The sequence below is a fragment of the Thunnus maccoyii genome, chromosome 18 (genome assembly GCF_910596095.1).
Source record: "Thunnus maccoyii chromosome 18, fThuMac1.1, whole genome shotgun sequence".
Taxonomy (NCBI): Eukaryota; Metazoa; Chordata; class Actinopteri; order Scombriformes; family Scombridae; genus Thunnus; species Thunnus maccoyii.
Window position 1 is genome coordinate 1,516,596 of NC_056550.1, and position 15,383 is coordinate 1,531,978.

The 15,383-nt window shown below is 40.9% G+C and overlaps 1 protein-coding gene across 1 annotated transcript; it reads right to left on the reverse strand.

Moving 5' to 3' along the window:
• Positions 1-1,010: 1,010 nt before the first annotated feature.
• On the reverse strand, positions 1,011-14,784 carry snrnp70 (small nuclear ribonucleoprotein 70 (U1)). The gene is made up of 10 exons (XM_042392680.1): positions 14,561-14,784; positions 14,068-14,221; positions 13,906-13,968; positions 10,392-10,446; positions 10,232-10,296; positions 10,042-10,104; positions 9,118-9,199; positions 4,073-4,174; positions 2,419-2,518; positions 1,011-2,331 (listed from the first exon to the last, which is right to left on the reverse strand). Exons 2-10 carry the CDS (start codon positions 14,212-14,214, stop codon positions 1,587-1,589), a joined length of 1,422 nt encoding a protein of 473 aa, XP_042248614.1. The 5' UTR covers positions 14,215-14,221; positions 14,561-14,784; the 3' UTR covers positions 1,011-1,586.
• Positions 14,785-15,383: the final 599 nt, after the last annotated feature.

Below are 15,383 nucleotides of genomic sequence, written 5' to 3' on the forward strand. Positions count from 1 at the left end.
AAGCCCAACCTTTTCTTAATCCATTTCTCATCTTGTTTATCTTCTCACTTGCCATGAACTAACTCTCCTGTCAGTCCAGATCCTGCTGCCCAACTCTTCCCTGCCCTCCTGTTTCCACTTCCCCAATCTGCCCAGTTTTATTTATACCAGCCCATACCCATTCATTCTCTGCTGTCTTTGACTCACAGTCATTAGCAGTCCAGCCATTTTTTTTCTGCCTACTCACTTTTTGAGTCGTCTGCCTGTTTTTGACTATGAATAATGCTGAGTCTTTTATCTTACCTGATCTTCTGGTAGTTGTGCTTTTAGGTCCAAATCTGTTTTTGCTGAGCCGTTACATTTAATTAATTTCTAATGTCAAAATATCTTGAAAGTATTACTAAAGTTACTCAATATTTAGGCCTACCTCAGTGATACATCATACTGAGAAGTTATACAGTCCCTCATTACTTCATGATTATATTACCCTCACTTACTATTTTTATACTCCCCAAAGTAGATCATCATCCTGTAAAACTAACCAGTAGTTTTTACTGGAGAATTCACAAGTAGTTCATAACAAACCAGAGACAGTAGGATTACTATTCTCATCTTGGCTCAGTGTGATACCACTTCACATGGAGGTGCACAAAAAAAAGAAACTTTTAATAAGCAATGAATGAGTCATGACTAGTTTTGTGCTGTGGCAGTTTAAAGTTACTGAGGAATGATTCATTAATACAGAATCACCCAGTCTGTTCTCTACAACTCATTATCTACTATATAGTCCTTGATTAGGACTCACTGATTAGAATTTCACCATTATTTTTAATCACTCTATGCTCTTGCTTCTATTTTCATTATACAGTGTTTGATATATTTTTGTACATCCTAGACAGTCTCTGGTTTCTATTCATGCAACACAAAAATCAGACTTGATATCATTATTCCACCACATCAACACAGATGCACGTCCAGGCTACATTATGGATGCAGGAGAAAATCAACTGTGATTAGCACAACACCACACATAATTTAAAAAAAAAATTTATTCCAGAATGAATAAACAGAACAATCCTCAATTGTCACACAATACTACATTTCCTTCAATTTCACATACATTGAGCAGAAATAGGTGACTGGGTCCAAACAAGTATGTAATCTAACTGCTTTATGAGCCTGATAAGAAAAGAGAACACAATCTAACCATCTCAAAACGAATAGAGTTTGTGTTTTATAATTCATCGCAGCACCCCCCCTACCCTCCCCCCCCCGAACCAATGAGGAAAAAAAAAAAAAAAAAAATTGGCTTGAATCACTACGGTAATCTGATAACATTTAGTGGCACGGATTAATTGGGCAAAGCAGGAAAGCTGCCACTTTAGTGAGATCGAATCAGTTCTATGCATCAGCTGTGTGTGAAACAATATCAATTGGAATATTTCAACAGATCGTGGTCAGATAGGAAAAGCTAGCTAGATGCGGTACTGAAGAAGCCCTGACATAATTTAGGCTTCCTGTGCCTTGACAGAAAATTAGGGGCCAAGTTAAAGTACAGTATGAAACAACTTATTTATGTGTGGGAGCCTGTTGGTAAAGGGGCCGTCTTAGTACTCATCTCCTGGTGCCTCCATCTTGTAGCCATTCTCACTGGAGCCGTAGCCGTCAGCCGATGGCACTGACTGCTGGTCCATCATCATCCCATCCTGACTGTACTCCTCCATGTTAGGCGGTTCTCCTCCCTCATCCTCATTGCCCATGTCATCTTGAGGCCCCATGTCGTCTCGTAGGGAGCCGTGCCGCTCTTCTCTGCGCTCCCCCCTGTCTCTCTCCCCCCGTTCCCTTTTGTGCTCCCTGTCTCTGTCCCTGTCTCCCCTGCGCCTGTCTCTGTCCCTGTGGCTGCGCCTGCGGTCCCTGTCCCTCTCTCTGTCCCTGTCTCTGTCTCTACGCTCCTCCATGCCCTCACCCACTTCACCCTCGTTTTCCTCCAGCATGCGCTCCCCGCCCTCAGGGGCACCGTCTCCCTGGCCGACCTCCTCTCCATCCAGCCCCTTGCCTCTCTCCCTGTCTCTCTTGCGATCCCGGCTCCTGCTCCTTCTCTTCCTGTCTCGACTCCTCTCCCTACTTCTGCTGTCTCCTCCCGCTGCCCCCCCGCGATCCTTCTCTCGCTCTCGACGCCGGCTACTACTGCTGTTCTCCTCCCCTCCTGCGACTGGTCTTTCTCTCTCCCTTTCTCGCTCCCGGGAACGGGTACGTCGGCGGCGTTCCCGGGATCGGGATCGCCGCCGCTCTCTGTCCTTATCCCGGTCACGCTCCCGACTGCGCTCTCTCCGCTCCCCGCGCTCCCGATCACTATGAGTAGTCAGGACAAAGAGAAAAGTGTTAAATACACTACTCAATCTAACACCAAACGACAGGTCCTCACTAAAAAGTACTCACCCCCCCAGAGGGCGATCATCGTAACGTGATGCATCATCTCGGCCAGAGTGCTTGATGTTGACATCAGCTCCACCTCTCCTAGTGCCACCCAATCCACCACCTACAGGGGAAAAAAACACCAACAACAAGCAAAACATAAGAGAAAGTTAAATATGTGTTAAGTTAAGACCCCTAAACCTGTTGACATGTTCAGACTGATGACAGCACTGTGTCTAAAAGGGCACGAGGCTGCTGTGGTGTGGGTGTGTCGCTACAGAGAAAATACTACCCCAAAGCTCAAACTTGCATCATTCAGCCATAATGGCTGGATCTGTACTTTCATTTGCCACATGCTTGTGGCTTTTTCTTATCTGTAGACACTTTTATTTCTATAAAAACTTATTACTGAGGGTTTTTCTTGAATGCACCTCATCTCCAATTATTAGGAATATATTATTCACGGCCTTTTCCTCAATACAATACAGTTCAGTGCACCTGTAAAGCGGCCACCCACACTAACGTCCAATAAAAGGCAACATGAGTTTCATGTTTAATGCCTTCGTTAATCATCTGTGATGTCAAAATATCTGATGTCAGCACAGGCAAAGAAATAATAAGAGTGGATTCTGATCATAGTTCAGTTCAAAAAACAAAACACACTCCCTCCTGCATGGCTGCTGACATCACGCTGAACAACAGTAGGAGGTTGAACCAGTATCAGCCAGTGTTCTCAAGTAGTTGACTAGGCTGCATTCAAGCAACAGAAAGCTTGCACTGCTCTCCTTCCATCAACCCTCCATTCCACTACAACAACTAAACTGTCAGGCCTTGATTAAAATGACTGATTTCTCTAATTGAAAATTGTTGGAAACATTTGGGATAATGCAAATACACAACTCACTAAAATATATAACATAGGTCTAGTTGTTTTGAGACATTTTAATGTGAAATAGTTACATATTATAGCTTTAATAGGCACTAATGTTTCTCAGCCACAGTACTGTTGGCTATTCCTTCACTTTGGTTCAGACTAACTATCAGATGGTTTGTGATGTCATTTGAGACATTCATTGTCCCTGGAGGATGAATTTTAATTATAACTTACTGCAATCATCAGGTCAAAATTTCATTTCATTTCATTTATAAAGGACAACGTGTGCCAGTGTTAGCCAGCTGGCTAATTTTCAACTGCAGTCTTTGGAGAGATGTTTTGAAACAAAATTTAAAATGATCAAATTTACAGAACAAAGACAAGAAGAAGACAGCAGAAGATAAAAGACAGCAACAAGACAAGTATTCTCAAGACAGAACACAAGCCATACAAACATCAGTACTGCAATAACAAACACATTGAAATGTGTTTATGAGCAGATTCCTTCAACATTGATGATATTCCCATCAGTCTAAGCTGTACTTTGTGTTTAGTTGTCATTAAATGTCAGCATGTTAACACACTTAACTAAGATGGTAAAACATACTTTTTAAACATCAGCATTGAGCTGAGTAGCCTCACAGTGTCAAGTATAGCTGCTACAGAACCTGCAATGCTCCTCTCAAAAGAGTTCATGTAGAGGTCTTGGTACTGTCGCCAAGAACTCTAGTATTAGTTTGGGTTGAGTTCAGTTTATTCTTCTTTGGTATGAAATGAAAGCGTAATATAAGAAAGGCAGCTGACCTAGCCTTCGAGGATGCCATCCTTTGACAGTGCGTCCTCGTTCCACGTCCACCAGCACTCTCCTGCCGTCAATCTTCTTCCCATCTGCATGCTTGTAGGCAGCTGGAGAAGAGGAATTGGGAGAGGGAAGACAGAGGTGAGATAGGAGTAGGACTGCATCAATGTGGCCAAGGAAACAAACAGTGCATTATTATACTGACCAGGAGCAGGCGAGGCCGAGATGGCTGCTCTCTGGGTAAAAGCCGAAGGATAATGGGAGTAGACTTCCTTCCACCAGATGAGTGATCGATACGTTACACTTTTAACTGCATCATTTGAATACCCAGCTTTCACTTCTTTCACTATCTACATTAAATTAGAGTGCTTTAAGTTGTCCGGGTTTCTTAAGGATACTTGTGAGGATTTAATTTCCAATTTTCTTGATGTGCCATCTCTTTAAATATATAGTTTACTACCTAATGATTCATTACTACTGTAAAGGCACGGTGGCAAGTTACTCTTCAGATTTGAATAAATACTCAATCTCTCACACAGATTTGACTGTGACAAACTAGAACTGTCAAACAAACCGCAAAGTGACATTCAATCTTCAGTGCATTTGCTAAATTTAACCAAACATGTTGGGGCAGTTGACATTGTAGTTGTATACAATGAAAGCACTGCTGTTATCATAATCATATGTACTGTATTCATCAGATTTTCCAGTTAGCTTACAGGTGAAATGTCTTTTTTTTTTTTTTTTTTTTTTTAAATCATGTTTTATCATCCTGGCACAATTTGTATCGCTTCAGTATTCTGATTAACAATCTATTGTTTGTTTTAGACCCGACACTTTGGACACTTGATTATGACTTTTATTTTACAAATGCTTGAGAAAACATTTCTCACAGATTTGTTGATGTCCCAAAGGAAATGATGAAAAACTGAAAATGTGTGTACATTAACAGTATTATGATATGGCAATGGTCTGTTCTACTGTATTGGCTTTAATCTGCTGAAACCTTTTACCAGCTTACCATCCTCTTAATACAGCAACATGATGGACGCAACCAACAGTAAGGAGCTGTCATTAACAAGGAGTCTCCAGCATTTGGCATATTTACAACCTTGTGTACAGTCAGACTTTGTCCCACACCTCATCCCATTATACCACACAACAGTCTTTTGATCCATCTTGTATAATGAAAGGACTCTGCGAGATCCAGGTGGCTCCTGGCTGCTACACTGGTCTGATGTGGTGATGATCACTGAGGGTACAACTTTTATGTCCAAGAACAGGGCCTTACCAAAACCCATCAGTTATAGCATACAGTCTTGAGGGCCTTACCAAATCCTCACATACAATAGTATACAGTCTGAGGGCCTTACCAAACTCCCTCACTCAGACTATGCAGTTGATGGTCTTACCATAATACCTCACTCTTGGGCCTTATGAAAGTCTCTGCCCCAGTCTTAGGGCCTTACTACAATCCTTCAGCACCAAAATACAAATGCTGTCCCAGCACCTCCACCAGGGGCCTTACCAGAACCCCTCCAACGTCTGTGTTCACTAAGGATGACAACATCCCATCCAATGATAGGGCCTTACCAAACCCCCACCAGTCCTACCAAACTGACCAACTGAAAAAAAGCACAAAAAAAACAAAACAAAAACAAAAAAAAACAAAACAAAAAAAACGGGGCTGCTTCCTTACAGGAGTTGCCTTATCACAACCCCAAACAACTAATGAGGCTTGAGACATGTCTAGTAGAAATGATCTAGGGCATCCAGTGTCTTAACTTCATTACTGACATGTCATATGATGAAACTGTAGGATCTATTTTTTTTTCTTGAATTTACTATTGTTTTGAAGGAATCTGTAAGGCCAACTTAACTAGTGTCTACATTTAGTTATGTAGTGAATAAATAATGTATGAATAGCCCATTTAGCATAATTACCAAGAAAATTCCCCTCATTTGCCTTTTCTATTAAAGCCAGCTCAGACATATGTATTATATATATCAACTTCTCAGATGAGATTTGAACATTTTCTAGATCAAACGGGGTTGTGAATAATATCAAGCTAATTGGGCTCCCAAAGTTTGACTGAGAGAAACAGTTTGGGGAATGGAGTCACAGGAAAGTGTCATCTGAACAGCTGAGTTAATGTCCACTGCCCAGCTTCCATTATTTACATCTTTCATTGCCTTTTTAATTGGCACTAATATTTAGCAGAACACTTGAGCCTAGCAGACACGTTGAGGTGATAATGATGATAGAATTTGATTGATGTCAACTTTGCCAGTTGACAGTGAATGCCACCCATCCATCTACACACACATTTAGAGAACAGTCATGAACCTACATGTTTCTAAATTTGCAGACAAAAATGAAACTGTACTAAAACTAAAAAAAGTTAGTATAATTTTTACTCTTATTGAAAATATAATCGTTCACTTCTTTAAACAAGCACCTTTCCCTGCGGACCTACATTTACACATTACTGCAATTTACTGCTACACACCAAGAACGACTGAAAATTGTGTCACTATTGTTCTGAGAAGCTCCTACAAATTCAGTCAATCTGCACAGCATTAATCACAACAAACTCCATAAGAACGTGGTGGGACTGACAGCTGTGTAATGTAGCTTTTTGATTTCTCTTACTTGCTCACTGACTTCCAGTACCTCCATACAGCTATGTCATTGCTATGTATGAGCCCTGAGCAACCTGAGGTGGCTTTAACATAAAGGGCAGAATCATTGGGCAATATTTAATACGCTAGTGGTCAGGGGTGCGTTCAATGGTCAAAGCCTAAGATCCAAGTAATAGCAGTTGCACTGAAAGCTCTTCAGGGCTTGCAAAAGAAAGATGCTTTTCCCATTGAACGTAGCTCCTCTTCCCTATGTAGGAGATGGAGGGTGGAAAGAAATCTTACCCATCATACAAACCCATTATACCAACCATATACTGAGCTGTGGTAGTAGGGTGTAGATGAATCATAACCATCATCATCTGCCAGCCAGCTCTGGCCAATAGCCATCACAGATTGGCGGCTGCAGTGGCAATGAGAACAACACACAGTTAATATACTGTTTAGCCCCACATCCCCCCTCAGTTCACCCCCTGTTGTGACTACATCATAGCTGTGATTCAGCAACTCTGGTCTTGAAGAGCTGATAGCACTAACGGCCAAAATACACCAGGCACGGACGTGGTGCGACACGTCTACCACAGCATGGCCACATCAGTGCACCTCCATTACAATCAAATGAAGCTGCTAGATCCATCATAGAAGCCGCACAGGTATCACACTCCTTATCTCTAGTTTTAAAACAAGGCTGGTCTAGTTTTTTTTTTGCACAGCTACGCGGCCCTCCAACAGGTAAAAATTACATGAAAACTGTAAAAACGAGTACTATCTGTTTAAAAATGATTAAAATAAATACCTCATCGTACCAGAGGCAATGTGACGAAGCAGTGCAACCTTGTGGATTTTTTTTATATTGCACGTTAAAATAAATCAAATCAATGTGTATCCATAATCCTGTAGTTTAAATGATCTGGTTAATAAATTCAGTACCAGTTAATATAACCTGGTACTGAATTTGGTGAACTAACTTCAGTTGGCTATGCTAATTGAAGTTAGCATAGCCCCGAGGCTTCCCCGTCCTCTTGTTGTAGACTATGTAGATCTGGAAGAAACAGGCATGGAGATGTTGGTTGGCTTTGGAATGCATCATAAGACAAGAATACCCAAACACGCCGCATCAGATGTGTGTATGAATATATCAGTGACACGCAATCCAAAACCACAAACTTCAACCAAAAACAACGCTTCAAAACTCTGCATAACTAACTACATTATCTGCTGATCATCATCGTTCCTTCTATTTATCTGTCCATGAATGAACATAACACAGGTAATCTGGAACATACTTTGTCTTTTGCAACACTCCATCAACTTGTTTACATAACATTAATAGGCAATATGAATTTGATAACTCACAACTAAAAGTACATATGAAAATAAATTTATAGAACACATGTAGACAGGTCTTATTTTTGTAATAGTTTAAGTGGCAAATGCTTTAACTTTCCAAAGTACCCTACTTGAAATCTACTCAGAAAACACGGTTGGCACGCAACCACATGCTACAAGACGCAGTTGGTGTATCAGGTAAAAAAAAAAAAAACCTGCTCCGCCCCGCCTACGTGCTGCGTTGCGTCCGTGCCTGGTGTATTTCAACTGTTATATCCCAGAATGATGTCATTGTGTTAGATGGCACCATTCACTTGTCTAATTAGACAACACTGCATTTTTCACTGTGGCATCACCACCAGATTAAAATCTGTCACTAGTGTGGTGAAGTTGAACTAATCTCACCATGACCAGGGTTGAAGACCACCAATAAAAACTTTGTCAAACAAACAAGCTCAATACCTAGTCATACAAAAGATGGGTTTCCATACAGTCCTTGACACATTTCTGGTAAAAAAAAAAAAAAAAAATCCCATTCAATGCTTGGTGACCAGTCTGACCTTGTGCTTACCATTACAGTCCAACCAGGAGAGCTGCTCTTCCACAGAGCTACAACGCCTAACAGTTAAGACAATGTGCCCTTGACAGGCAAAGATGTTGAGGTTCACAAATGAAAGACACTTCTACCTCTTGGTCCTCCCACTTTTCCCATGATGCCCCACTGAATGAAGCAGTTCCCATCCTCAACAAAACTATTAGTCAACTGATAACACGCAACAAACACAGACACACACATCACACAACCACCAGACTCCAATTTCAACATGCAAATTGTAAAACATATGTCTATAAGAAGTTCTGATTCCTTTGATGCCATAAACATCAATTTGCTTTACTAGTAGTTGTCACCTTCCCAAGGTGTTAAAGAAAGCTGCCTCCCCATTACCATAACAAAAATAGCCATGATAGAATAAAGGGAAGGGGGTCCGACTGAAGAACCACCCTGCATGTCAGAGGTCAGTCTTTACGAACATGTAATATACAGAATGGTTTGAGCTCAGCACTCTTCATTGGTACTCACAGTGCATGTCTCGTTCATGCTCATACTCAATGAATGCATAGCCCCGAGGCTTCCCCGTCCTCTTGTTGTAGACTATGTAGATCTGGAAGAAACAGGCATGGAGATGTTGGTTGGCTTTGGAATGCATCATAAGACAAGAATACCCAAACACGCCACGTCAGATGTGTGTATGAATATATCAGTGACACGCAATCCAGAGCCACAAACTTCAACCAAAAACAACCACAGTTGAATCAATGCCTTTCTAACAGTGTCAACAAATATAGAATATTATATAGGTCTCCTAAATGTACCATTTATTGCAGATCAGGTAGTAGTTCCATGTTTCCAGTGACTGAGCATATTCCTTTCATTATTTTTTGTTTTCATTTTATATATCCCTCGGTATTTGCATTGTTTATTAGGGTGCAATTAGCTGAGTTTTGTCTACAACATATACATACAGTACATGTAACTTCAATTACAACTATTTAGGATTTACATTACACTGACATAGCATAACAAAATTCTATTTGTAAAAGTTTTAACTAAGACCTGTCACATTCAGCTTTTCCTGCTTTCTTAGCACACAGCACCCACTACAGTGCCAGAGAGCAGTGGCAACTCCTGCACATACAAAAGTGCAGCTCATGCCAGTATGCATGTTAATTGTCGCAGCCAGTTGCACAGAAGATTGCACACAGACTATGCTGGGAGCTTGACTGTGTAGCTCTTAACGTTTCATATCGTCTGCTGCTCAGGTGTCATTCAGGTTGCAGGTTAAGTTTTGAACATTTGAAAATTGTAGTGTATGGAGGAAAATTTCCACCCCTAGGCTTTTTTGAGAATATACAATCACAGTGAATTTAATATCAGTGTAGTTAGTAAACTTATTGCAAACATGTGAACAGGTCTAGACAAGTGAGCAACAGCAGCTGAGCATACCCGTTTGATGGGGCCATAGACCTCAAACTCACGGCGAAGCTTGGACTCTGTCGTATCATAGTTCTACAACAAAAAGACAAAAATACCATTAGACATGAGCAGTGATGACAAAAGAATTACAACTGCTGAATTCACAGACCTGCTGTAAGTATACTTGAAAAAAAAATGGATGTGATTTTAATGTACTCACCACTCGTGCAACAAACAATGTCTTGAAGGCATCACCTTGCGCATTGGGGTCATTATGGGGATCCCCTGATATAACGCAAATAGGAAAGCAGGATTAGTTCAAACCATGAAATCATATACAGTGAAAAGAGCTTGTACTGTATGTCAGTGTGAAAACTTACAAAGCTTGAGTTCTGTCTCCACCACTGCTTGCCTCCTCTCAATCTTCTCTCGTCTCTGCAAAAGCAAAAGACTCAGTAAATGGTAAATCTGCAACAATCACTCAGGGAAGGCTCTCTGTGGATAACAATGCTCATAAAAATGCTAGTGCTGGCTTAGAGTCGCTGCCCCAGTCTGTGTGCGGCCCCTTGTGCTATGACCAAAATAAAGGGGAATGCACCCAAGTCAAACTTTTCATGTGTACCTGCTGTAAAATGATACAAACTGAGTTACCAAGAGGAAAAACTCAACCATAGTAACATAATAATCTGGTGCAAAATCCCCAAAATGCTGTCTTTATGAATTTCACTTCCATAAAATCTTGATGCTGTGTGTGAAACCATACTCTGCATAGATTTGCTAATTCCAAGACTTCTCTTGAACTGTTTGAGTGTCTGATTATGCATTTCACTTGTTTACAAAGCAAAGACTAATGATCATAGACAAGTCATGTGCTTGGGGATAACTTGGCATGGGATCAGTCCAGCTAAAATCTAAAACTGGCCACATGATCAAATAAACCATGAAAATAATGGCTATTAAAAAAAAGCTGGTGAATTATTCTGTTAAGTGACTGGTGCTGTGTTTATGACAATAGATATGCAATCTTATAGATAGCAAGCCAATGATGCTTTGTACGTACACGCACACACGCATGCACACAGCATTCCAAGGCAGAAAGCCTTGCTGGCCTTACACCAAATGACTTTTCAAATGACCTCACTATCACAGACAAATTTCCAGTGTCAGAGTAAAATCATGACAGTTTTGCTATAGTTGTGGTGCGCTGCCGTCATCTTGATTGTTTGGTGTAAGGTGATGAACTCAGTCTGAGCTGTCTTAAGTCAGTCTTTTTCTCGTCTTCATGTTCCAACAAAATCAAACATGTTTAATATTATTGTAAGTCTTTAGTCTCTAGCCTCCTTCTCTCTCATGCAAATAGTGAAGTTCAATGACGTGAACTAGGGATGTCAGTTTTGGTTAATTTTGCTTTTGACAGACCAACACCCATTAACCGATAATTAGCTGTTTAATTTTCAAGAAAAATTGTGACGTAGTTTTCGTTAGTGAGAGCTTGTCATGAATTTATTTCCTCTGTGGCAGAAAAACATGTTACACAATCCCTCAGAAACTCCTGCAGGTTAAACTGGACTAACCAAACACTTTTAGTGCTAACTGATGCTAACACACTCACTATAAACAGACTTTAAGACACTCACTAGCCTAGCAACATTAATGCTACAAACAACCCATAATGCAACACTCTGTGTAGAAGTCAGTTTTACACCACTACTTTATCCATTCAAAAAAAGATCTGATGTTGTGAACATGTAACTGTCCAGCCGTTAGCGGAGTGTGTCTGCAAATTAACCTATTGACCAACATGTGTAACCGGTCAAAATTAATCTCAGCAGTGAACTGTTGACATCCCTGTGAATATTCTCAACAACCAATAAGTGCGCCCTCTTCAGCAGCAAACAGGAAGCAGCATCTGGGTAGTTACTTTAACAGCCTAAAACACTGTACCATCACACACAGGGTAGACAGAGAATTAACAATGTTATGAGTCGCTGTTTAATTCAGTGTGTATCTCATCCACTAACCAGCCATTATTTTAGTGAGAAATCTTAATTTTTGAAATGGTTTGCCTCTCATTCCCACAGTGTTCTCCCGCTAAACTTTCTCAGCTCACCAATGGAGGCTGGTAGCAGGTTGAGGCGAAAAAGACCCAAAATGTGAAGTTTGTATGCAAGTACAGCTTCTTTACAGATTATATCGATGCCAAATTGACAAGAAGACTGTTGACATATAACACCTTTTATCTTGTTTCTAGGGCTGTTGTCAATCAAAGAAAATCTTGGTCAACTGAAATGGTACATAATCTTCAACTAATCGATTAGTTGGGACAGAGTGCACAGTGAGCTCAGCAGCCACACATTTCTCCTTTCTCTGTTTTGCATCTTCAGGTTAGGCTAACCCTTTGTTGCCAACTTTGGAGCTAACCGCCTTCACTTTTCCAGCACTTGGGGAAACAAAAGACGTGACTTTTTAGCATTTATTAACTGTTACACTGTAGTCTGTACTGTACATTTACTGCCAGACTGACAACTTACCACTAACCTTTTCCTCTGCTCCGCTCACATCCACCGTCATTTTCCTGCCCATCTCTCTTTCCCACCCGCTGAGCAAACATATTAAGCAATTCCCTGTTCCTAAACAAAGTTACGCTACCAATAGTGTCCTAGGTAAAAACACAGAGGTTGACTCACGTTTCAGAACAGCACTGCAAAGAGGCTCCCAAACACTATTGATTTCCAAATGAATGGATATTTGGCATTAAAAAACATTTTTGGCCTCTTGTTGTTTTAATTATAAGAGAAACACTGGTTCAGTAAAATGTTCAGTACGTTCAGTAAACATTGAGTACAGATAGACCCAGCAGTCTCCATTAGGTTGGGCAAGTTCAAAGTTGTGAAAACAACGGGGGTGTTTTGAATACACCCCCATTTTCACAGGTAACTTGTTAGTCTGTCCCTCCCGCCGCAGGAAATAATGAATTAGTCCTGGAAAGCTATTGATGTAGCACTTTTCTCCTTATGAAAATAACACTGAGATTATTCGACCAATGAGAATTTGGTCGGAGGCGAGCATATCGACCAACTAATCCACCAGTCGACCTGGAGACTACAGCCCTACTTGTTTCTAGAGTTACGTGATTTTACAGACATGTAAGGAATTGATAATGTATTATTTCTTAAAGGGAGTTTGGCATAATATTTTCCCCAGAGAGCACAGGGATCTTCATTTTAATTCAAACTGCTAATATGAATATTTTCTTATGTTTTGTCACCACTAACGTTAGGTAACTGTTAAAGTATGATAAGGTTGTCCGACATTGACTGCTGTTAGTTAGTGGTTCGATTAATGGATTACAGTCTATTAATGTGTGTTTGTATTGATTACAGATGGTGGCTGATCAGGCATATTATCAGTTAATTGTACTCAGTTTCTAATGGCAGTATGTAGTAAATGGTTGCCCTTTATGTGTGTGTTTTTAAACTTTCCTAATTAAACATGATGTGCTTCGCTGTGTTATTAAGAGTGCCTCTTCACAGTCGTTCAGTTTTAACTGAATTAATTAATTCATTTACATTTTCTTTTTGACTGGTTTTTTGGAACAAACCACTGCACACACATAAGGGCAGCTGTGACCAAAACCAGCTTCTGTTTATGTTCCATTGTTCAGCAGTTTTTCTTCTTGTAAATTTCCACCAGGAGCAGGATTGGAAATAATCTCAAAAGGAATCTAGTTATAGTCTTTTAAATAGTGACCCTGCAAGATCTCCAGTCTTTGCAAAATCTTATAGTCTGTGACTAAAAACTCAGTGACTTATGACACACTGTCTTTAGATGTGAGAGGCTGTCAGTCTTCTAGTGTATGGTAGGTATAAACGTCCATGCTCTTTATTTTCTCACCTTCCTCTCCAGCCGCTCCTCACGAGTCTCAGCCCTTGTTGGTGGAGGGGCATCTCTAGGGTCCTGATCACAAAAGAGAATATGTCAACACAGGGTGAATGTACTGAGGAAGAAAATGTAGATGAAATAAAATACACATATTACAGAAGACTCAATATTCACCTCGAAGTGCCTGATGAACGGCGCAATGCCACTGTAAGGCTGGTTGTGATGTTTCTCATGGGGCAGCTTCTCCAGCTGAGGCAGGAAAGGGATGGGGTCCCGCGGTGCAAAAAGGGCCAGCAGGTTCGGAGGTAAAAACTGCGTCATCTTTCACCTAAATAGACAAATCAGTGCATAATTTATAGGACTATCAGCTGACACGCTGCAGTACTCAACCAGTAGGCGACAGGCCAAAACCAATAACGGAAGCTGGCACGTAAGGTAACGTTAGCATGATGTGCTAGTTGTTGTCTTTAGCATGTGCCGTTTGTACACGTCTCATCAGTTGAGAAAACATTATTCGTCATACACAAAGTACAGTTACACTATGGATAGAAGTTGTGCAGTAATCGTTTTCACTCCAGCAATTAGCTTTGAGACTTTAGTGGAGCCCTTAGCTCCACTTAGCCAACATGCTAACTGTGCTAACACAGAGCCTCGTTATCTTTCTCACCTTCACTCCTCCTGTCCGGACAGAGGTTAGACCATGGACTACGGGGAGACGCGGGCGGTATATGCCGGTCTCCTGGACCAACTTAATCTAACTAAAGTAGACCAACAACAACTAAAAACACGGACCACTTCTGCCAACCAGACCGTGTGTCGACAAGAAGTTCAATGTGTGCAAGCTTATGTTCTCAAAAAATAAAATGGCGGGTTACCGTAAATCGGCGACACCCGACGTAAACGCAAACCTCACGCGTTTCTTTCCCACCCGCATTCTGCGAAGACCCGCCCCTTCTCTGCCTCTGATTGGCTCTGACTCTGAACCCCAGAGCCATGTCTCACGCCTCACGCCTAAATCTAACCAACCTTACCAACGAAGGCAACGAGTACTAGCCAATCAGAGGCAGAATAGGGCGGGTCTTCGCGGAACGCGGGTGGGGAAAAAATAACGTAAACCCCACCAGCACAAAGCATCACCACAGTGCTGATTTCAACCAATGTTCAATGTTCAATGTACAGTGTGGATAATATGATTTTTTTCCTGCATCATATATATTTAATGTATAACATGTAATTTAGCTCAAATAGAACTCAACCCCAGTAATTCTTTTAGGCATTTCAGGCTTTTTACGCATTTATAAATAAACTAAGGAAATAACTATCCAACCACTCAGATTATGCCACACAGTGTCAGTGACAGCCAAAACATCTATGTTGGTTATTAACCTAGTAGTACTGGAGGACATGTAATGCAAATAGAGAAAATAGACCGAATAAATAGGCTCATTCTATTGTGTACTGGTTTCCAAGCAACATTTATATTTTGTTGG

Coding starts and splice junctions, on each gene's coding strand:
- snrnp70 (XM_042392680.1), bottom strand. CDS start 14,214: ATGACGCAGTTTTTACCTCCGAACCTGCTGGCCCTTTTTGCACCGCGG. Junction 9,200..10,041: donor TCTATGGCCCCATCAAACGG/GTATGCTCAGCT, acceptor TGTTTCTTCCAG/ATCTACATAGTCTACAACAA. Junction 2,519..4,072: donor ATGGCATCCTCGAAGGCTAG/GTCAGCTGCCTT, acceptor TTTCCCCTGTAG/GTGGTGGATTGGGTGGCACT.